The 24,270-nt window shown below is 40.1% G+C and overlaps 1 protein-coding gene and 1 long non-coding RNA gene across 6 annotated transcripts in view; one reads left to right on the top strand and one right to left on the bottom strand.

Annotated features, from left to right (window-relative positions):
- Positions 1-3,944: 3,944 nt before the first annotated feature.
- On the top strand, positions 3,945-18,945 carry LOC141008493 (uncharacterized). 4 transcript variants are annotated; one of them, XR_012180077.1, is made up of 5 exons: positions 3,945-4,222; positions 7,072-7,134; positions 17,432-17,547; positions 18,033-18,085; positions 18,602-18,945. It is a non-coding gene; the product is annotated as an uncharacterized lncRNA (long non-coding RNA). The 4 variants fall into 4 exon arrangements; XR_012180075.1 differs by having other exon boundaries at positions 18,033-18,116; XR_012180076.1 differs by lacking the exon at positions 18,033-18,085.
- ptprb (protein tyrosine phosphatase receptor type b) overlaps positions 9,210-24,270 on the bottom strand; it is a 31,489-nt gene continuing 16,428 nt past the window's right edge. The window contains exons 20-40 of one of the 2 annotated variants that reach the window (XM_073480886.1): positions 24,116-24,266; positions 23,780-23,880; positions 23,191-23,356; positions 22,825-23,106; positions 20,255-20,533; positions 18,596-18,745; positions 18,365-18,504; positions 18,027-18,163; positions 17,599-17,705; positions 17,408-17,513; positions 16,907-16,987; positions 15,688-15,705; positions 15,509-15,590; positions 15,133-15,223; positions 12,952-13,028; positions 12,732-12,866; positions 11,808-11,930; positions 11,556-11,719; positions 11,294-11,429; positions 10,723-10,892; positions 9,210-10,597 (exon numbers count right to left, since the gene is read on the bottom strand). In XM_073480886.1, the coding sequence (XP_073336987.1) occupies positions 10,737-10,892; positions 11,294-11,429; positions 11,556-11,719; positions 11,808-11,930; positions 12,732-12,866; positions 12,952-13,028; positions 15,133-15,223; positions 15,509-15,590; positions 15,688-15,705; positions 16,907-16,987; positions 17,408-17,513; positions 17,599-17,705; positions 18,027-18,163; positions 18,365-18,504; positions 18,596-18,745; positions 20,255-20,533; positions 22,825-23,106; positions 23,191-23,356; positions 23,780-23,880; positions 24,116-24,266 (2,682 nt within the window). In that variant the 3' untranslated portion in view covers positions 9,210-10,597; positions 10,723-10,736. The remainder of the gene's footprint in view (positions 10,598-10,722; positions 10,893-11,293; positions 11,430-11,555; positions 11,720-11,807; positions 11,931-12,731; positions 12,867-12,951; positions 13,029-15,132; positions 15,224-15,508; positions 15,591-15,687; positions 15,706-16,906; positions 16,988-17,407; positions 17,514-17,598; positions 17,706-18,026; positions 18,164-18,364; positions 18,505-18,595; positions 18,746-20,254; positions 20,534-22,824; positions 23,107-23,190; positions 23,357-23,779; positions 23,881-24,115; positions 24,267-24,270) is intronic. The other variant, XM_073480887.1, reaches the window with a different exon arrangement.

Here is a 24,270-nt window from a genome sequence, read left to right as displayed (position 1 = left end):
CTGTCCTTGTATCTGTAATCATCTCTAAACTATAGACTATAAATATTTAACTCTATACTATATTGTAGCCTATATACTCTATAGAGTAGCGTCACCTTCATGGTCAAAGTGACATATAGCAACTTTTAATCAGAGAAGAGTGAGAGGATCATGTAGACACACTGCTGCCTGTAGTGGTCAGGAGCATCTGTGCTGCTGAAAATAGATCCCAGCCCGGATAAGACTGGATCAGAATATTTCACAGGAGACATGACTGCAGATCAAGGTTTTACTGTGGGGTTTAAAAATTAACAAATCACCTCGTGACGAAGGAGGAGCTTCAGTTAAACTTTGACCTCGCTTGTAAAGCTCCTAAATACCTGAACTGAACCTGAAGTGTAGGAGGAACTACTTCTTTATCGGAGGAGAGTCGAACCTGATCTACATGTTGCCTAAAAACCAGGACAGATATCCAATCAGATTTGTGATCTGACCATAAAGACGTCTTTATCTGAAAAGTGTTTCAATCTCGCCTTGATTTTATCTGGATACGACACACCTGAGATGACGAGTGTAAACGGGGCTTCAGTAAATCCCAGATGGTTCATGGTTCTGTTAAAGCCCTGAAATCTGATCCTGTCCAGTCCAGAAGCCTCTGAGGCGACAGCCGAGGAGTCAAAGGAAACTCAGGAATTAAAATCGGCGTCAGCAGTTTGTGCTGAATTTAAATGTAACTTTCAAAGACTGAATCTGAGACTAAACTCACTTTTCCACCACGCATCAGTTAAAAATAGATCTGTTTTCATCAACACGAGAGAATTTATGATCTTCATCAGTTGTCTCCAAAATTCCTTCGGCCATCATCCAACAGTCTAAAAATTACCTACAGGTTGCTTAGCAACAGCCACGAGGCAAAGCCAGTGAAAACAGCCGAACTGTGAGAACTGACTGTTGTTGTAAATACATCTTTTCCTCCTCAGGTTCAGCCGATGTTTCATCAACATGTTCTGTGCTAAACTTGAATGTTGCTGCTGTAGCACGTCGTCAGCGCGGCTCCGCGTGGAAAACGTTGTTCTTGTTGATGCTCGTCCGAGTCCGATGTGTTGACCTGTTGTTGAGCTGAGCAGGAGGAGAAACCAGAGTTTAGTCATTAGCAGATTTTGACTGAAAAACAAACTATGAATGTAAATCTTTATTTATTTATTTCTCCTTACAGGCAACATGTGCAGAAACACTGTTTTCTCGTTGCATTATTCTCACTTTACAGAGTTTTGCAATAGATTTTCCTGCAGAACTCAGATAGACTCACTGCTTTACAGACTGAGCTGTATTCACACAAACATTCAACTTTCAGGACTCCTGAAGTTTCTGCTCATGAAAATACAGTTTGTAGAAAATACACTTCTGCTGACTGCCTCCGAACTCGTGCCAGCTTTAAGATAGAGAGTAAACGTCTGACCTTGTTTGAGCCAAAGTTCCTCGAACAGCTCAGTCAGCTCCTGAATATTTGCATCCACTGTTTAGTTTTACAGCATGATGTGACGTTTAAGGGCATCAGGAAAATCACATGACGAGGTGACAATGAGATGAATGTAGAGAGACGGGAGCAGGAAGTGATGATGTAGCTCCACGATGTAGCTTTGTTGTTTTCTTCCAGACAAAAGTCGTTCACTTTTCTTCCAATTTTACCTTCTTTTCTTTTCTTTCTGTTTTATATAATCTTCCCCTTATTTACTTCCTCCCCATATCATTTCATTCCCCATATTTTTCTTTCTTTCTTTCTTTCTTTCTTTCTTTCTTTCTTTCTTTCTTTCTTTCTTTCTCCTCATTTTTCCGTCTTTAGTTTTGTTGTATTCTCTCATCTTTCGCTCTTTTCTTTCGTTCTGTTTTTGTCGTGTTTAAATCACAAACCTGTTGGACTGACGCTTCCTTTTTGAAACAGCAACTTTGGCGAATCAGTGACACGAAAAAATAAAACAAAGACAAACTTTTATGAATCACTTTTGTTTCTGTTCACTGATATTTTCATGTAAACGAGGTTTCGCTGTGTAAACGCAGTGAAATCCATCCTGTTGTCTTCTTTCTGAATCGTCTGTATCCTCCAAAGAAAATGTAGCTCCACCGTAGCATCTGTGTCCTGATGAGGAGTCCTTCTGTTAGAGATGAATGATGTTAGATTTTCTATCTGAAGCCATATGCTGAGCTGTGAACTGCAGTAGCAACTTAACGCTGTATTTCGCTTCTTCACTACAGAAACTGAAAGTGTTTAATTATATTCTCACAGATGTGATTTAATGAGTTTCTGATCCATTTCACAGTTGACCCACGTTGTGAAGTTCAGTATGTGACGGCTCACGTGGAGGAAAATGTACCTGTTCTTCTTTAAATGTATTCTCATTATTATTGTTGTTGTTACGAGCGAGCAGGAAGCTCCTTTTACTTGATTTTCTGTCACACCTCTGTACTCTGCACTGTGTCGTCTTCATCTCCTCTGAGCCTCAGCTGTGTACCGTGTGACCCAGGTAGCCGCTTCGCCCGTGTTTTAAAGATAACCATGATAACTATAGTGCCTGATAGAGATCTTTAAATAAAAACACATTTTGTCTTCAAGTTGAGTCACACTGCTGCCTTTTCTGCTCATCAATCCACATTAATTTATTTATACAAATGCAAAACAACAGCGTATTGAAACAGGGAAACGTGACGTGGTGCGTGGATGTTATGAAAACATTTGGATGTGTGTCCTTCTGTTCATCCGTCTGCCCTCTTCTCCAACCCTTCATTCACAAACCCCATCAACACAGAGTGAAGCTGAATGGCCTGCTACACAAGAGGACACACACACACACACACACACACACACACTTGTATTGGCTGAGTCAGACCACTTGTTCTTTGTAATCAATGAATATTCAGTGACTCTCACACACTGAGCCTCTCTCACCTTGGACAGAGTTAATATCAGAGCACTTATCTCAGCACTCACACGCTGTCACATGTTTCCTCACAACAACACAAAGTCCAGACTGAGCAGCTTTACATCGATTTATAGTTAAACACATGCAGAAGTCATACTCGAGAGTGAAGTTAAGATTTCATGTTGAAATATTTCTTTGGTAAAAGTGAAAGTCAGTCGGACAAATGAGAAATACAAGTGAACGTAAATTTCACAACAATTTTAGTGCTCAACAACTTTACTAAAACAACACAACAAACAACGATACAGAGAGTAAAGGGAAAAATAGAATAAAGTTAAAATATTTATACAAATTAATAAATAACTAACATTACATCACAAAATACTGACTTGAATCAGTTTATATAAATTATCATAAATGTATAAATCTACAATCATGTCCAAAATATTTCTTTTTGACGTAAAGTGACAGAAGTCCAGACTGAGCGTGGGTTTTTTTTGTTTGTTTTTTTAAAAACTACTCAAAAGTCATACTTGAGAGTTAAAGTAAAGATTTTTTGTTAAAATATTACTTTGGTACATGTGAAAGTCACCTGTACAAATACTACTTGAGTATAAGTGTGAAAGTATCTGATATTAAATGTACTTAAGTATCAAAAGTACAAGTAAAAATAAATGTATTTAAAAAAATAAACTAAAATCAGAGAAAAGTTCAAATATTTATACAAACAATAAATAAACAAATAAATAAATAACATTGAGTTTAATTACTTTCCAAGACATAATATAAATGTATAGATCCACAATATTTCTGTTTGATTTTTGGGACTACACAAATATTCACCTCAATCCTTAAATAATAAAACAAATAATATATTAATAAAATAATAAATAATATTTGACTTGTTTGTTTTTCTTGTTGTTGCGTCACATCAGTGTTTTTAGCTGAGTCTCATCGCAGGGGTGAAACAGCGCCCCCTGGATTGTCAGACGTGGCAAACGGGTTCGTGTGTGTGGTCAAACGCGGTATTGCAGGTGTGACGTAAAGTGGCACCTGTCGAGCTGTGCCGGAGGAAACCAGGTGATGTTGACGTGGTTGATTGATTGTTACCAGGTGTGTTCGCTGCTGGCGCTCTGTGAAGCCGTGATGGGTCCGTTTAGCGCCAAACAACATTAAGAAAGTGTAAATAAAAACAAACGGGGCGGTTTTAGCTAGCTAGTTTTCCTGCTAGCGAAATGCTACTAATGCTAATGGAGACGGACGTTAGCAGCAACTGCGATGGATAATTACTCAAAGATATTAACAACCTGAAGACAAGAAACACGGTGAGTAACCTAAATAAACCTTCTTTGTGTCTGTCTTATCGTGTCTGTGGCACAAACATTATGTTAAAGTTGCTTTTTGACACTTTGCTGAGGCTTCCTGGTGGTTAGCATAAATGTTGACTGTTAGCAGCGGTGGGAAGTAACGAGTATTTCCATTTTATACTACTCTATTACATTTCAGAGTGAAGTATTGTGCTTTTTACTCCATTACATTCAGTAACGTGTTACATTGGCAGATTTCGATTGATTAGAAATATAAATTAACAAACAAATACATTAACACAGTGTAACACGTTTGAAGAAGTGTGTCCCCTCCGAGGTTCCGTAGGGACGTCCTGCTGTCGTTAACGTGTCCAGTGTGTTATTTTGTGGACTTCACCTGGTCAGGTGAACCCAAACACGCTCTGTTGCTCAGTGGCAGCGATGGGAATCAAACCCACGTCCCCCAAGAGACCGGAGGTTTGAATCCCACCGCTGCCACCAACAGAGAGGCGCCGCCAGGACGTATTTTTGGCGGCTAAGTGAAGTTAGCATCGCGCTGGTTCCCTCCGTAAAAAGCCAACGGGATCTTTTTAATTGGACTTTGGATTATTGCAGAAAACAGTCTGAAGTTTCTGATCCTTCCAGGTTCTGTTCATCAAGATGATCTTCACAGCTGAGCTCCACTTTGTGATGTTTGAAGCGTTTAATTAAATCTGCAGCAGTAAAAAGCTGATGTTGGGCTGTAGACAGATGACATCACGTCTTTGTGTCCGGCAGCTCTACGGAAACTCTACAGGGACACACTTCAAATATACGAACACAGGACAGCAAAAGTTACAAAAGTTAAAGAAATGATCAGATTTTTACTTAAAAGAAGCAAAACCACACAGTAAAATCTACTTAAAGTGACACAAGTTAAAGTCTGTATGCATAATAATAATAACAGATGTCACTGGATTATTATTTATTTACGAGTGATGTTTCAGCTGATTTAAAATACTGTGTATATTATTCTGCTGTAGCTGTTGAGTTGGTCCTGACGATACTGAAACTGGGAGGTAAAACATTCTGATATTGATGCATCGGTCAAAATACATGCAGTTTTTTGCAATGTGAGGTCACACACACACACACACACACACACACACACACACACACACAGGCAGCAGAGAGGAGAAGAGAAAGGTGTTTGTGAGTCTGTGATTTGTTATTTTTAAGTTGTGAGTGCACAGAAATGAGTTAAATAACATCAAACATTCAGTTTCGGTCGGCGGTCATGTTTCCTCCCTCAGTTTTAATCGTGTCTCATGTTAACGAACAGTGGGCAGAGTCGTCGGTGAGAGCAGCTGTTTTAAAAACCTGCTCACTCGTGGTCCTCGGTGGCCAGTTAACACCTCCTCTGTACAGACAGCCGCCTCCTCATCCTATTAAATATACACAACACCTCCATCAGCAGAACGAGGACCTAATCGAGATCAGTACATCAGCTCCTTTCCTTCAGCGCTGACATCAAAGTGAAAGAAAAAAGACCTGAGCTGACCTCAAACTGTCTGAAACATATTGTGTGTTCAGCAGAGGGTCTCAACCTGAGGCCGGGGCCTCTGAGGGGCCACAGGAGGAGAAACAACACGTTGTTGTTGGATTTCAACCAAAAAAGACAGAGAATAGTCTCAGTGAAATATCTGTGAAAGGACAATAATACACTATCGGCCAAGAAATTTGAATTATGCCACCCTCAAACATGTGGGTTTATTTTCTTTCTCAGAGATCTTTTATTGATTTGTTTGTGAAGAGGGTTCACTCTGGGCAGATTTGAGAAACTGAACTTTGTAACAAACTGAATTTCTATCTTTTATTGTTTATTGTTGAGTCACTAAAAGCTGGTGTTTGGCGTTTAAAAGCCACCAGGATGACGTCAAGCTGCTGTTGTAAAGTAAAGAAGCGTTTCTCAGGATATTAAAACCAGTTATCTGCTGATCTTTAATGATCCAGATGTGATGGTCTCATAATGGCAGAGATGTTTTTAAGACAGATGATTAATTGAGAATATAATAAATGATGATGAAGCTGACTGTGACTCTGGGGACAGATAAAATGTGCTGCAGACATCCATGTTCATTGTGTTTACTGCTGATCAGTAAATGTTAGCACTACATGCTAAATTTAGAGGGTGAACGTAATTTTTCTAAACATCAGCATGTTAGCATGACTGAGTAGCATACTAGAGCTGCTAGCTTTGCTGTAAACGAGTGTGTGTGACTCTTCTTCCACTTCTGTATTTAATCAGTACAACAGTTTCAAGCTGTCGTGCTGATGCTGAACTCTGCAGCAGTTTATTAACACAAGAGGTTTTTATTGACAATCAATACGTCTAAATTGCTGCACTTTGGAGCCGCTGTAGCCGTTTGTCTGAACGGTTTGTTGTCAGATTTGTTGAGTGTTCAGGCAGTTATTTTTTAACCAAAGAGGAGGAAACACACTCAGATATTCAGAAAGTCAAAATTATTTTCTTTTTCTCTGTGTCTTTTGGTCTTAATGGTATTTTTAATATCAGGTGTTTAAGGTGAAGTAATAAATGAAGAAATGTAAAATGTCAGCCTCTCTGATACTGGAGGCTTTGAAAGGTCAGTGCTGAGATGTTCTGCAGCACCATGAAAACCCAAACAGACCAACAGGAGTCTCCTGTTAAAACACTGAGTCATTATGACGAGTTCAGCTTCAGGTCAACGTTTAGAAATTCATCTCTGCAAAGTAGGAAACGCTTTGATAGTTGAGCTGATTATCGTCCTGATGCAGGTGTCTCGATTAATTGTTCAGTTTTTGATCCAGTTGCTTCACGTCATTCACACTTTTTCATGTTTTTACAGGCTCAGAACGAGGCGGAGGTGGTACCGTCCTGATCATGTGCATCCTGCTGTCAGCTGGATCAGGTCAGCACTTTATTTTATAAGCAATGTATTTTAGAAGCTCTAATAATTACGATGCCATGTTAAAACACAATTTATTAAATAAGGTAGTCTGTGAGACATCAAACTCAATACAACAACAAAAAACTAACGTGTTAATTTATTGTTAAAAGCAAAGTTGTTTAAAATGAACGATTCACAATTAAATATGTATAAATTCAACTCGAGGTAACGATGTGCTACATTAGGTCGGCTGTTGCTACTTCTGGGGTCGGGAAGTCGGCGAACAATATGACTCTTAACATTAATTAAACTATAAAACGTTACATCGTCTGTGAACATTTCTACCCGAATCACTTCCGGGATAATTTGGGTTAATTTGCGTTATTCATTCCCTGTTTATTCGCCTCAAACAGACAGATGACTTCACTGTATATAAGCCGTAAGCTAGCGAGCAGCTTCAGGGCAACTCTGACTGAACTCAGCACTCACCACAGACTCTGGTTCTCTTCTTTTTTCTTTCTGTAGTTTTGGCAGTTTTTTGTCTTTCCCGGTGCACTGTGCAGATAACGATAGTGATACATGCCACGCCCACTTCACTGGCATTGTACCACAATTGCAGATACAAATGACAGAAATCCACAGAGTGCAACGCTTGTTAGAAAACAGCGTTTTATGTGAACCTGTTGAGTTTTGTTTGAAATTTTAAAAAGCAGGGGCCTCGTAGATAAATGTAGTAAAGTTGATAGTAAACGTTTTCCCTCTGAGATGCAGTGGAGTAGAAGTAGAAAGTGGCGTGAGAGGAACATACTCAGTGTGATTTAGTGTATTTAGTTACATCGCGCTGCTGAACTGGATTGAAAGTGTCTCATCTGAGCAGCTCGTTACTGAAGTTGTCGTCCATGACTGTCCACGCCGGCTGGACTTGTTTGTTCCTCCTTGAGCCTGTCAGGACGGACTTGGAGCTGGCGGGACGTTAGATGGTTTCTAACTTTGCCTCTGTATAAATCTCTGCCAGGACGGAGAGGAGGGAGGACGAGCTGGAAGTTTGGTCCTGAGGGATCGGGGCTCAGCTCGGCCTCTCTGACAGGAACTCCTCGCGTCTCTTAAGCCCCCGATAGCTGCTGCATCTGGGTTACCCAGTTCTGCTCGGGCCTCGGCGTGCCCTAGATCAATATGGAAATCAGAAGTTTGTAAATTGGCTCCACAGATGCAGCAAAGGATAAAAGTAGCTCGAGCTTTTTCTGTTTGTGTCTCGCCGTCTGTTTTCTGTGAACTTTGCGGGGACAGATATCATCACTCAGAGGCTGAAGGGGGTTAAACAAAGTCGGACTGACTGTCGGAGGAATATTCAGATATTTTATCTCTTTAATTATTTACTGAAAGTCAGATCAGATGATCGGTGTGTCCAGTACAGACGAGTCCACCATGTGTGTCTGTCCCATTTGTACAATTCAGCTGTGATGAGGGTTTTTAAAAAGACAGAAAAGTTTCCTGAAGTTGTAGTTTAAACCTTAAAGAAGTTTAGATTTGAACACACTGTCAGCAGTCCACAGCCTAAATATTTAACATTAAAATGATAATACTTATAACTCTAACTAAACAAATAATAACACTTTTTGGACCAATTTTCACATAAAATCTTCAATTTTATTGAATTGAGTGAAAATATTTTCAGGTGTAAACAAATTCTAACCTGAACTACTTCTGCTGTGGACGAGCGATGATCTAAAACGCAAAATAGTCAGAAAAATATGCAGAACAATTGAGGACATCTTCTTCACTTTTGTCAGTTTTAAGCTGTTAATAATAATAAGAAATAACATATACACCAAAAATGCACCCCAACCAGAGTCCATTCAAGAATGTAACACTTTTGTTTCCAAAGATATTTCCCCAAAACAGACGTGAGACTGTTGAAATGTTAGATTTTTATTCATTCCTTTTATATTTTGGACCTGTAGGTGCACTTTCTTAAAATTAGTTACCAAGATCTATTTTTAGCTTGTCGTCTTAAAACAAATAAATTGATGAGTTGACAGTTTTAATGTGTTTTAATGTGGAATAATTGATTTGCACTTAAGAAACAGAGGCACACAAAGGTTGGCAGTTCTTTTTAATTGGCACTTCATCAGTTTACAGTGATCTGACAGCATGTTTATAAAAAGTGCTTTACATTCTCTGAGGGCTGGGCGATAAAATATCGACAAAATATATTTCTGATATGAATAAATGTCACAATATGACAGACACGTTAAATCATACATGATAATCAAGCTTGCATTTTTTATTGCATCAAGAAAAAAAACCTTTAAAAACTAAATTGTTAGTCTTAAAGTACAGATCACATCATAATCATTTCCACTTAAAGATCAACATCACTGAATAATTTTTGACCTGCGTTTCCTTTAGTGATTAAAAACCAATAATCAATTTGTCCTCAGCATTGATCCATACACACGTCTTTTTATCAGCAGAAATCATTTAAAAACCCTGAAAATCCTCCAGCAGTCGAGTCAAACAGAAAGAGAAGAGGGTTTACCAAATAGTATTTATATTATTTATAATATATATTTAATTATGTTGAAATTGCAAATGTGAACTTTTCAAACTTTAATCAGATTTATTTTGTTCAGACGTATCAGATCTTAAAAATGGCACAAATTTCTCTAAAATTGTAACTGAACTCGTTAATAACTCATTTTAAAATGATATAATTAATGTTTTAAGTTTAGACCATTCATGTGCTTTAATGTTTGTTTTATTAGAAATAAACAGTAAAAAGTTTCAGTAAATCAAAGTCTGAATCCAGCAGGTGAGAATAGCTTGCAGCTACTTAATCAAGTGTTTTATAAATGAGACATACGATACAAAATAACTGACATACGGTAAATATTCACTGTCGTATAAAAACAAGAGTATTACATCAATATTTACATACAGCAATATGTGTAACTTTTTAAATAAACAGCTTATATGGAGCAGAGTGAGAACAGTAATGATAGAAAAAATAGATGGCTTTTCCTTCCCTGTGGTCAGCCAGTTACAGCCAGGAGAGCAGGTACGCTATCGCTGTCAGCTGACACGTCTTTAAAACCACAAACGCCCTGAGATCAACCCGCGTTTCCCTTCAACTCTTCAGAAAACAGAAACCACGTTAATAAACGGGACTTAAAATCATTTTCGTAACGTCAAATTTTCTTCAACTCCAAATTTTTGTTGGGACATTTTATACTTTAGAGTAAAGCTTCAGTTTATTTCCTGTACGACTTTTACATCGAACTTCAATAAACTCATAACACTGATATGCTGACGTGAGTCGAAATCCATTTAACTGATTTAATGAGATTTTTTTGTTGTCGTCTCAAATCAGTTGTATCTTTCTGCCGCCCTGCGTAGATTTAATCTTGAGAGTGAGCAAACGAAGACTTTCTCCTCGTGATCAGACGGATGTCATCGTCTGTTTAGCGTCCGGTGTAGATGAAATCTGAGGAGACAGAAAATAAATGTTTAGTCATCATCTGCTTTATAAAAGTCAAAGTAACTGTAACATGATTTACTTTGGCCATTTAACAAATCATTTTATAATTCAGAAGCGAATAATGTCCGGACCTGGTTAGCCTAGCTTAGCATAAATGCTGAGAGTGGTTGTGAGTCTCACCGCGGCAGTACTCGGGGTTAAAGTTCTCGTAGATGGGGTAGAGAGGATTCTCCTGTTCACTGCGATGTTTCCTGGCTCTCAGGACGTCGCGTACACACTGGTGCAGGAAGGCATACTGACACTGCAACACACACACACACACACACACAGAAATCAGTTTAAAATATATCACGGTATCATTACATGTTGTTCTTAAATTAGTTCATGGTGCTTTGGACAGTATGTTGTTTAATGCTCTGTCTTGTTTTAGACGTGGTTTTATCCCATATTTTCTAATGTTGTAGCCCGGATCTAGTCCACAATGTGCTGGTGTTGCAGCCTGGTTTAGTCTCATATTTCCTGGCGTTGCTGGTGTTGCAGCCTGGTTTAGTCCTAACTAGTCCATGTTTACTAAAATGTGATCCAGAACAGCTTGATAAAGTTATTGTATATCATGATTCTGTTATGATTTGTCCGACCGCAGCTGAAGTGTTTGAATAGAGGTCAGAGGTCACGGTGACAGAGACGCAGGGTCTTGTGTACCTCAGTCTGGACCATGTGTTGGCGGTGCAGGCGGAGGTCAAACACACAGCCATACAGGTCAATGGTTCCTTTAGAGTCCATCTGCTGCAGAACCCGGTCCAAGGCGATGAACGTCCCTGTACGGCCGACACCAGCACTAACACACACACACACACACACACACACACATCAACTGTTAAGCACCAAGTCATTACAGTCGAGAGACATTTTACATAAAGAATGATTGAGATTTGACCAATCATTTCAGCTGACACACGCTCACCTGCAGTGTACGACGGTGGCACCGGTGCTAGGCGATCGGTCCACGTAGTCCCGGACCGTCCTGACAAACTGGATCAGGGACTGGGTGCTCTCTGGGACTCCATGATCGGGCCATACGGTGTAGTGGAAGTGACGCAGCACCCGAGGGTAACTGACGTTGGTCTCCTGTCAGGAGTCATTGATCACGTATTATTATAAATCAATAACAACCAGATGAAGTAGCAGGATGTAGAGTGACCGGTAAAGAGTTTACCGAGGTGATCTTGAACTCTCTGATGGTCCATTCAGGCAGGACGGACTCTGACAGCATCTGAATGACCAGGTCACCGTAGTACAGAGGCTCCCGGTCTGCAGGCCAGTACTGATCACACTTCACCTGCAACACACACACACACACGCTCAGGTTTAAAACTCTTGATACACTTTCTTTACATTGTTTAAATTCATTTGGCTCAGTATTTATGGACGGCTCTGTCCTGTTTTAGCCCCGGTCTAGTCCAATATTTCCTGGTGTGTCGTGTGTATGTATCAAGAATTTAAAAATAAAAATAGTGCTTCAGTGACTTTCATCTTTTAGGGAATCTAAAACTTGTTGGTGTCTGTCATCTCCTCACACTGCGTCGGTGTTTAGTTCGCTAGTTACTGTGTTTTCTTTTTACTCTTTCCGGTTTGTGGCGGCAGCGACCAGCTCTTACTGCAGCATTACCACCACACCTTGTATGATGAAGCGAGAACCGAAACAATCTTTTTTTTTTTAATATCGCAGTTATCCTCAATATCTGTATATCACGACACCATTCGCTCTACTGCTGTTTAAACTCCTCAGTTTGGTCCTTTTTTAACCTGTTAGGAGTTTAACATCAACTCTCAGTTGAATCAAATATAAAAACGTTTTACTCAGGTTTCTAAACGATGGCAGCAACTGTAGATGATCGCAGGTATCATCCAGTTTAATCTGATGTTTCCTTCGTTCCCTTCTCGTCTGAAAACAAATGTCACGTCAGTCTCATCACATTTTGACATTTATTTGGAGCCCCCGAGCAAACAAACGCTCTCCATGATGACCGGGATTCATCCTCAGGGCCTGTAGATGTTGAGATGTTTTTTCTCTTGATTTAAGCGTTAAACGGACCAAAATAATCAAAGACGACCCAAAATTAAACTGTCAGTGACTCACCCGTCCCTTCTCCACGCACTGTGTCACCATGACAACATTGTAGACGCCGTGCTCCCACACCATCCGCCAGAAATCGTCCTTCGTGCCGGGCAGCGGGCCCTGGGTGGCGACGTACTCCCGGCGGTAGTTATTACCCTGCAGCACGCACACACAGAGGAGAGGGGTGTTAGTGTGTGTATGAGTGTGTGTGCAGTGTGAGTGAATGTGTGTGTGTACGTACAGGTATGTAGCTGGCGTTGACGTAGTCGGAGCAGGGGTCGTCCTCCAGGTACGACAGCTTCAGTCTGGTAGAGTCGTCTAGAAAACAAACAGTCTGCTGGTTTAGAGTCTTTGTGCTTTTCGGCATTGACACGTTTTTCTGAATTGAAACGGTGAAACTGTTTTACAAAAGTTTCCTTTTCCCAAATCGAGCTGTACGTCCAGTCCCTGCTCTCTCGTAGCTCCGTTTTTGTTCTCCACCTCCTCCTGACTACAGATGCTATTACAGATTTTAATGGTGTGATTATATTCTCAGAGAGAAATCCTCATGTGATGATTGTGATGGATTAATTTATTTCCAAAACTACAGAAGTATTAAATCACTTTTTTTAGGTTTTGTCAATTTTTTTGTCAAAGTAAAATAAAATGTCTCCCTGCAGCTCGTCTGCTGTGATCCAAGTCTGCAGAAGCCCTGAGATCACACACGATAGTGTACATACTTTCATTTCCATCAGTTTGAAAGTAACAGTAACTTAAACATACAAGGTTTGTTACGGAGCTCCAACCAACTGTTACTCTCATTAATCTAGGGTTCACTTTAACTGCAGCTAGAAATAAAATAAATCTGAAAAAATAGCGCATCATTTTCCAACCAACAGTCTGAACCTTCGGTTAATGACATGAAAACAGAGAAAAGCAGAAAATCCTCCAGAAAGTGTAAAATAACTCAAATTAAAATACCAATTAGATAAAGTGTTGCTCACAACTAACACGTCCTCTGCAGCTAAAATAACACCAAACTTTTATCACATCTTACAGCTTTTATTATTACTGTGAGAATATTTGTTAAAATGTTAAATATCTTTAGATGTGAAGAGCGAGAAACAATCATGACTCATTTACTATGATCGTGTGTGTGTGTGTGTTTGTTTAATTATAGAGCTGTTGTTGTAAATGTTTCACCGAGTCGGATCATATTTTTCTGTCTGTATAGAAAATTGGCTGCAGTTCCACTCGACTGACCCTTAATTACTTTATTTAAACTGTGATACTGACGGATACACGACTCTAAATATAACACACAGGGAGTTTATGTAAATAACTTGTGTCATTTCTTTAGGTTTATTAATATTTTTGATTGTTAAGCAGCAAACTGATGAAGGAAATGAAGAGAATAGATTTGTGTTATTAATTTGTTGTAAAATTAAAGTAAAAGTCGGCTTTAAACAGTGTTCAGTTAAATATCGGTCCATATTTACTGTCGCGTACACTGAACTTACTGTCAGTTAATATATTTGAGTTGTGATGGTGTCAGTATATTCACTGTAAAGTGCTCTGTGCTGTACTTTCTGCTAACAATCCCACAATGTGATGTGCTCGATTTATAGATGAGAAAATTGCATTTAAGCGACTTTTCAGCCGTCAGTGACTACGTCAATGATTCACACGTGTATGAAATCTTAATCTAAAGCTCCATTACACAGAGACGAGTGAACCAGGGAGTGATGTCATCATTTTTTTCTGGTGTTTAAAAAACACAAGTTGATTGTGGTGAAAGTTCACTGTCAGGATAATCATGAATATCGTCACACGATGACTTGAAGAAACAGTGTAGCTCGCCGACACAGTCCTGTGTCGGTTTCCTGATTTATTTTGAACTTCCTCAGCCTGACACGACGGCTGAAGGCTCGGCTGCCACGAAAACATGTTAAATCAGCAGTGACGTTACCTCCATTTGTTTATTCTTGTTTTGTGCAAGAAGATCCTGTAATTCATGATTTTGTTAAATAATTAACAACATACTCAAAATGTTAGAAAAAAGGAAAATTAACCAAGAATTCAGGGAAAATGAGGCAAATGAAAGTGACGGGAGTGTTCTTGTTGAGGAAAAGTCTGAATGTGTATTTAAAATTAGTATCAATCTCTGCTGCAGCACAAACCATCTTCTGCTGCTATTAATGTTGTTATTAACTCGAAGCCTCGACCCGTTACACTGGTTCATCACTGTCGCTATGGGAACAGGCGCTGTCTCGTTAATTAAAGCTCTTAACGATGTCATCAGGATAATGATTTTCACATTGATTGGTTTATTTTTTTCCTCACCGAGGAGGCGTATCAGTTCAATATAAAAACAGTTTACTTCATGTTTTTGTTGTAACTTGTTGCTGCAGCAGATGAACAGAAGCGCAGCAGCGGTTCTTACATGGCAGGATGTTGTTGTAGCGGTTCTTTCCTCGGTTCTCCGGCAGTCGGGCGACGTCCATCGTTTGGTTTCGACCAACATCCTTCAGATCCTGAAAAGCATAAGTTACTCTCAGTTTAAAGTACTTTTACACAAATTACTGCATTAATGTTTCATCCTTTCCAAAAGTATTTGTCACCACCATCCGTGATCATTAACTAGCGGACAGATCTGCACATCCCGTCTACCAACATTTGTTGTTTAGCGATGCAACTCATTAAGTACCTGTTTCCAGAACAAGTGAAAAAGGTGATAAATCGGATGATGTAATCTAATGGCAGCGTTCAGGCCGTCACAGTTGTCAGATTGTACAGATGTGAACATTAAACCCTTTTACCTCAAACTCCTCGGACAGCAGGTAGTTGGAGTCGGCCTGCAGCTTGTTCAGGTGGGACTCAAAGTGGCAGGTTTTGACAGGACTGAACACGGAGACAGGAAACAAACATGTTAACAGAAGTGAGCTGCGTTATAAAGGTTCTGAGTTCTGTGGTCCATTAAAGTGGATCAGATTCTCACCTGGTGACCCGACGATTGCTGCAACAGAAAAAAAAGACCTTTAGTTCATATTTAGTTTAGTTCATAGTTTCATATGTTGTTACACGACAGGTTGCTTCAGGAATTCATGCGACTTCCCAAGCTCAAGTTTTCTGACGGTTTGTTGGTAAATGTGCAACTGAGGCTTTATTTAGTGATAAATGCACTAATTTAAATAAACTCGGTCGACAAACGTGTTTCTTCTCAAGGCCGATACCAATAATGATTATTAGGAGACTGAAAACTGATATTTGGGATCGATTAACATTTGCAGTAAAAGTGAAAATCAATCTTTTGAACCAGTGATGAAATAAAGTACAGTTTACTCAAGTACTCGACTTAAGTACAATTTACAGGCTTAAGTAAATACTTCACTTGAGTACTTCCATTTTCTGCTACTTTACACTTCCTCTCCACTACAGTTATTGACAATTTTGGTGACTAGTTACTTGGTGTTTTTTAGACATTGTGTGAGAGGAGTTTGCATCGGAGCCGAAGTAGCACATTTTTAAATTAGTTCATTTTATCAGAAATCTGACAGAAAAATCACAATTACTGACAATCAGCCCTGATAATCCGTCTACACCTAATATAAACCTCCAGAACAGAAATGTGAACATGAGATGAAGTCGGGTTCAAACTTCTTGTTTCATGTTGGAGTCAAAGAGACTGATCTATTTTAAAAACTCTGTAAATCAGAAAATACTGTTGACATAAAAAAAATGAATCAAATATTCAATAAATCAGCCTGTGATCATTTTTAGACACAAAATGGTGGGTAGGGTAAATACTGTAACTAACAGATATCACCGTGAAACTTCCCCGGCTGGTTACTGACATTTTATGTTTAAATATGCAAATGAGGCAGTCTAATTAAATGTGAGCTAATTAGAAAAACAGAAATCTGAACTAAAATAAACGGCTAAATGTGTATTTTGGACGTTTCCTTTCCACAAAGTTACAGAAGCTAAATAGTACAGAAAACACACACACACACACACACACACACACACAGTAATTAACAGATGCTGTGGACTGTGGTGGGTGAGTGATGAGGTAATCTGAGCGAGAGAGTTTATTGGAAACTAATACTTCACACACTCACATATTGGACGTAGGAGGTATTGGAAACTAATCTCTCTCACACACACACACACACACACACACTGCAGAAAAATAATTAAAACACACACACACTTACCTCCTGACACCCATATATAATCCTGAAGCAGGAACCTCTTTCCACATACTCATCCTCACCACCGGGTTCTCCTGTACAGCCCTGCACACACACACACACACAGTATACATCAGAAAACACAAACACCAAACAAGCCAGTTTTTGCTGTTGGTGGAAATGAGTTTGTAGTTTTTACCGTCTTTGTTTTATTTTTCCTGCAGCTGATGTAAATTTCAGATTTTAAAAAAACACTTTTTTCTATAGTTTCATAGTTTTTCATATTTGGGTTTCTAACCGTCAGTCGGCTAAGTTTAATATTATCTTCTGATATTTTTAAGAACAAATGATGATTAATCAACAGTTGATAATGAGAATAATTGTTAGTTGAAGCTCTAATCTCAGAAGGCAAATTTCCCAAAATGTGTCTAAATCCTGGTTTTAGGATTAAGTTCCGAATAAGATGTGCAGCATCACGCTGACGACTGTAAAGTGTGATTAAGAGTTTGTTTTCTGAGCACTCACACTTTGCGTAACCTCTGTCTGTAGACCAGCAGAGAGACGACGGCCACCATCATACCGATCAGGAACATCCCAGCACTCAAACCCTCCACGACGCCCCCTAGAGGCTCTGACACGCAACAACACACAGGGAGGACGGTCAGGTGAGTGTGTGTGTGTGTGTGAGAGAGAGAGAGAGAGAGAGAGAGACTCACCTGCGTGCGTCCTGAGCGGTGAGGACAGGTAAGTGTCGGTGAAGAGCGGCTGAGGAAACTCTCGATTGTTTCCATCAAACAGTCTGGTGAAAGCTCGAACACTCAGCCTGAACACACACACACACACACACACACACACACAGTACCCCAAAGTCATACTTGAGTAAAAGTAAAGATATCGTGTTAAAATATTACTTTGGTAAAAGTGAGTACTTGAGTAAAAGTCTGAAAGTATCTGAAGTAGTTTTTTGGCAGCATGTAACTAAAGTCATCACATAAATGTAGTGGAAGTGTAAAGTAGCACTAAAGTACAGTACTCGAGTAAATGAGTTTAGTTACATTCCATCACTGTGTGTGTGTGTGTGTGTGTGTGTGTGTGTGTGTGTGTGTGTGTGTGTGTGTGTGTGTGTGTGTGTGTGTGTACGTACCTGTAGGAGGTTTTGGCTTTCAGCGGCCCGTCACAGAAGCCGCCGTAGCTGTCGCTCAGGTAGAGGTCGTCGTCATGGTAACGATCGCAGGTACCGCCCAGCCGGTCCCCTCCTGCCCCCAGGTTCACCTCCACCACCTGATCAGTGTTATCGATCGATGCATCATTGACTTTTCTTCTTTTTTACAAGTTAAAAACCTTTTTGAACTCACTGACCTCAGTACGAATCATTAATTAACCATCTTTAATTACATCTTTTTCATTTTCTAAATGTCTTTTAGAGATTTTTGTGCAGTTGTGTCGTTTTTGTAGATCGACTCATATAAACGTTGTCGTTACCTGTCCGGCGGAGACGTCGGCGTCCTGTGGACAGCGGCTGGCGAAGTAGGCGGTCTGATACGCTCTGATGGACGAGTTGTTGATGTAGTCGCGGTAGGAGGGCAGAGGGTGGCGCTGCTCCGGCTGCAGCACCTCGTTGGCTGTTGGCAAAATGTGGTTTCATGTCATTCACAATGTCAATAATAACGTACGAAACCTGTGCAAATATCTGAATCCTCTATCTGTTCGTACCGTCAGACTCGGCCACGATCACGGTGAAATATCTGACGGCTCCGTTGGCGTCGCTGAACCAGGAGCAGTTGAAGCGGAACAAGATGGAGGACGGCGTCACCTTCGATGACCTGTCACTGACGCGTACGCCGGGCGGCGGGACTGGAGGACCTGAAAGGAAACGGATTCATCGAACAGACGTCAACTAAACATCATTCAACACAGTTGTTTTTATTTTATCCGTCTGTGTCTTTTATCTTTGCTTCTCTTTTCTTTTTGTAAAAAGTATGGAAGCTCATTTCTGCCAAAAAAAAAAAGACACAAACAAATGTTATGAGTGAAATAAATAAAATGCTGGTCAAAACTTTAAATCAGTGTCTCATAATTTCTACTTCTTGATGCCAAACGTTTAACTTTCAATGTCACAACTATAACGATATTAATTTGAAAATATTACATTTCAAAGTACATGAAATTTGACTTTATATTATTTTTAACTCACTGTCTCTTAAATTACCATGAACATTACCTGAGTGAGGTTTTAGAAAAAAAAGCTAAATGTTTTTTTATGCTTTTAAATGCTGGGATAAATAAAAGGAAGTCATCATTTTAATCTATAATTTAAAATTTATGAGTATGAAAAGTTGCAAGTGAAACATTTTATTCATTTCAAATGTTTTTGCTTTACATTCTTATAATGTTGCCTCAGAATTAGTAAACAACGAGGTCGTAATTATTTTTGAGTTGGTGTAAAAGTTTCCTTACTGTCTCATTATTATAACGGGTTGAAAATTATTAGATAATCTGTCATAAATTAGACACATTTTACCGTATTGGTTTTTATTTTGTTGTTGCAGCAACGATCTCTGTGTGTTTACTCTTCTTTCTCTCTCTCGTCTGTTTTTAGCTGAACTGTCACTAATACAAAACTTTCCTGGGGATTTTCCGAAGTTGTCGCCTTTTTACTTTTGTTCTTTTTCTGTTTCTTTCTCGCAGTCCAGATGTGTCAGGATGATTTATAATGCAACACCGGCAGAGAGTTAGAGAGGGAGGACAGACGGACGTGAACCGAGTGGGACAAGGAAAGAAAAAGGTTCTGAAGAAAAGTTTTCGGTGTGTTTTGGGTCACGGTGACTTTTTGAAAAAGAAAAAAGTGTCAAGTCATGATGAAGAGATACAGGAAGTGTGTGTGTGTCTGTGTGTGTGTGTGTGTGTCCTTCATGTGAACACACTGAAGAACGTTGTCATTTGTTCTTCCTGCACCGGCTGCTCTTCACTTTAAACTTGGCCTATTTACAGTGGACGTGGAAACTGACATGAAAAATCTGCATTTTATCGCCTCGTTATATTCTCTATGTATCGCAGGCTGTGTGAACCAATCAGGACTGAGACTGTAGACTTGTGTTCACTTTAGCATCCTGAAGAAAAAAGACAAACGCAGGATGGTTTTGGACTCGGCCTCCGTTTCTGTTTCTGCAGATTTATTAACGGGTCGTTAGTAATAAGAAGAATTACAAACAAACTTAAAGATAAATGAATAAACCTGAATCTGCTGCTCTGTCTCCCAGGTGAGCTGCTCTATTTAAAATGAGTTTATTTAAACACCACACTTAACTACAGCACCTCAGGTGTGTGTGTGTGTGTGTGTGTGTGTGTGTGTGTGTGTGCGTGCATACTCACGGTCTATCATGGTGACGGTTGTGTGTGTCGCCGGTGTACTCGTCTGTCCGGCTGACGACACTCTGACCGTCACAGAGTACTTCCTGTACGCCTCCAGGTGGTCCAGCGTTACCGCGGTGACGCCCCCAGCCAACCTCAGTGCCGAGGTCAGCTCTCCGTCGTCGTGGCGGCGGCACTCGACCTCGTAGGAGTCGTAGTCGGAGAGAGGAGGCAACCAGGAGCAGGAGAGGGAGGAGGACGAGAGAGGGAAGCAGTGAATGGACCTCAGAGGAGACGGACCTGTGGGAGGAGAGGAGGAGAGACAAGGAGAGGAGACGAGAGGAGAGGAGAGGAAAGGAGGGGGGGTGAGGAGAAGAGATGAGGAGGTGGGGAAAAGAAGAAATGAGGGGAGGCGAGGAGGTTGAGAAGGAAGAGAAGAAAGAAGCATTGAGGAGGAAAAGAGAGGAGGTAATGAGGGGGTGAGTGGGGAAGGGCAGGAGGACATAAGGAAGAGATAGAGAGGAGGAGGGAGAATATAAGGAAGGAAGGAGAGGTGAGGAGGTGAGAGGAGGAAGGAAAAGAAGGAGAGTTACTTGAATATTTATTTCCTGCTCCACTGACATTGAACCTGTGTTTGTTTCTTTGCTGAGTCACAGTTTGTGTTTTTGTCCTGATGAGAAGATAAAAGTGTCTCTTAGAGGGAAGATAAATGTGTGAGAGGACAGAAAAGGAGAAACATTCGTCTTTTTCTGCCTCCAACGACACTGATAATGAAACACTCACAATAAAAATTTAGTTGTTTAAACAAAACCCTGGAAATGTTGAATAAACTTCTGCATTTCTCTGGTTTGAACATTGTTGGAAACATTTGGGATGATGTAAGAACACAAGAGTTGTTATTTGTTGTTATTAAATATTATTAAAGTTGTATTTCTATATTTCCTGTGTGATCAGGCTCAACAACATCTTCACTGTGGAGAACATTTTAGAAACAAACTCAAACTGCTGCCAAAGTCCCCAAAACACCACAAGAGTGTATTCACCCAAATAAAATGCTTTGACTGTGCGTGCGCGCGTGTGTGTGTATATATATCTGGTAAATACTGCATCACCTCTCTGGCAGACCTCAGCTGAAAGAAATGAGAAACTAGGTCACTATACATATTTATAGTGTGTGTGTGTGATTTCTCAGATCAGTTTTGATCCCTGCGGCTGAAACCTCGCAGACAAACCGAACGTGATTAAAAATGGATTTAAAGCCGAGCGACAGACGGCACAGAGCTGCTCTCAGTCTCTGTTATGTCTCCATCTAGTGGTGAGAAGGAGAAACAGTCCGATTTATAAAACATCCTGAACTTTGTGTTTCCTGTTCTGTCTTCACAACGTGCACAAAAACAGCTCCATGAACAAACTGTTTATTGAAACTATGACGACGTGTTGGAGCTTTCTTGAATGTACGATTTTAAATATTATCTTCACATCTATGTCTTTCTTTTCTCACAGACTCTCTAACACTGAACAACACCTCATTTACAAATGTCCTGTAAAAAACAATCTAAAAAATAAATTTCAAGACCAAATTGTCCCTCAGAGGTCGGCAGAGGTTTGCGGTTTAAAATATTCAGGATTAATAAAAGTCCACACTAGAAGTCCTGCAGAAGCTCAGAGAGGTCAGTCGTTTTCTCTCCTGTGTTTATGACCTGAGATCTGGTGGAAAATAAAGTTTTGCCTAATCTTTAAAAGTCCCTTAATTTTTTTTTCCATCTGTGAGAACGTGAAAGAAAAATTCAGGAGAGAAAAAAAAATTTTCATGTGTGAAATCAAGTTAATAAAAATCGTGTGAAAGTGAGTGAAAAAAAAATCCTCTTGGAAAAAAAAAGTTTTCAGTTTGTCACATTAACAAAAAAAGGAAAAAATTCCTAAACATTTTCTTTTAATGAGGTTCGACACATGAACAAATAATTTTCACCCACAAAAGTAAAAAAAAAAAATCTGGAAAAAAAAATGTTTTCACTCAGTTTCATGTGAAAAAAAATTCTGAAAAAAGGGAGAAAAAAAAAAAAAATCAAGGAACTTGAGGAACAAGATTGTAAGTCAGACGCTCAGGAGAGAAAATAACTTGGATCAGACTTAGGAAATCGATCACCAGAAAAAAATCATTCACTTGCCCCTCAGGGCTTCTGTAAACTACAGATACTTGTGTAATATAATACTCCAGTAAAAGTAATCGAGTACAGGCTCTGACATGTACTCAGAGTATCAGAGTAAAAAGTCTCCCTCTGAAGGACATTTGTGGTCAAAGCTAACTGAAGCTCACGTCATATTAATATAATTCAAAGACATTTAAAGTTAAAGGTAGAGTCAGTAGGATTTGTCCCAGCTGCTCCTGAATGCACCACAAAGATAGTTGATTGTTGAGTCTCATTCCCAGGACGTCATGTTGGGTCGGTAAAGTGTCCCGAGCACTCTGCTGAGCCTCTAGTTTTGATTTGAACAGAACTGATGTTTCAGTTTCAAAGACTTCAGACCTCAAGTTCAAAACAGTCTAACGCCTTTTAACTTCTGGAGTTTGTAAAACATTTTCCACCTACTTGTCCTGACATTCCTCTGGATTGGCTGGCTCATGACTGTGGGCCCGCCCCCGGCCCCACCCCCACTGATGGTCGCCAAGGTGAAGTTGTACTGTCGCCCCGGAAACATCCCGCCCAGGATGCGGCTGGTCAGGTGCGTCTGTGTGACTGACAGGCGGTCTGGAGGAGTCCACTGCAGGCTGAAGTTGTCGTAGTCCCCGGAGGCGGGACCCGACCACGACAGCTCTATCGTGTCATTGGTCAGGCCTTGTTTGACGGACAGGTGTATGGGCGGCTCTGGAGCTGGAGCAACAAAAACAATATTAGCCATCGGTGTTAAAACTATGAACGTGTCACAAACTAACACACAACGCTGTTTGTACTGACCGGTCCGTCCGAACGCTGAGACCTTATTGGTCAGTTCTCCGCTGTGTGTGATGACCTCAGCACGGTACAGCCTACCAGGGATCAGCCCGGGGAACATGTGACTCGTGTGTTCAGCCCCGAGTGTCTGCGCTCCCAGAGTGTTTCCAGAGACACCGTACAACACCACCTGAAACCACACGGAAACAACAAGAACAAGATTTAACAGCCGTGATTTAAACAGAAAATCTCATTCAAAAGTCCATTTAGATTTTTGACGATTTTGTTATTTTACAAGATTCCTTCCAGTGACTGTAAATTTAAGGAACAACAATTCAGCCGTCCATCTTTCTTTTCCCATCTGACAGGGTTTTCAAACTAAAAGCACAAAAAGCAGCTATTTCTGATGACACTGGCAGATGGAGGAAGAGAATGGAGACACCAGGTTATAAAGTCAATGCTGCAATTACCAGTAATTTTACTGTGAATTAGTACATTTAATAAATTATGTCTGGAGAGAAAGTTTTCAGCTCTCAGTATGTTTATTAAAGAGATTTAAATCACAATAAGATTTTTATCTGTTTAAAATAAACAAGGACTGTTCGTCTGTTACCTGATAGCTGCTCCAGCTTCCCTCTCCATGCTGCCAGCTGACCATCAGTCTGTCCTTCCGTCCTGAACTGTGGACCTGAAGAGACGAAACTGGAGACGGGACTGCAGAGCAGAAAGGACAGAAAACATGATGATGATGAGAAGTCAAGACGACAACAAGAAGAAACCAAATGCGATGGGAATCGAAGAGCAGAGAAGAAGAACAAAGAGAAGAAAAACAGATGATGTTGAAAAGGCGGTTGAAGGAGAAGATGAGAGACAGGTTGATAAATAAGATCAGACTGACTCCAGAATCCATTAACACACTGATAACATGATAATAAACATGTTGACTGACCGGTTCTGGACAGTACAGACGAGTCGCTGTTCATGCCTCTGCTCCAGCTCACCACCTGCAGTCTGTACAGACTTCCTGCTCTCAGGCCGGAAAACACACATCTGTCTGCAGCTGGACCGACTTTCTGCAGGTCCACCAGCTCACCTACAGTCTAC

This window comes from Pagrus major, chromosome 14 (genome assembly GCF_040436345.1).
Source record: "Pagrus major chromosome 14, Pma_NU_1.0".
Lineage (NCBI taxonomy): Eukaryota > Metazoa > Chordata > Actinopteri > Spariformes > Sparidae > Pagrus > Pagrus major.
This window is presented reverse-complemented; position numbering and strand designations above follow the sequence as displayed.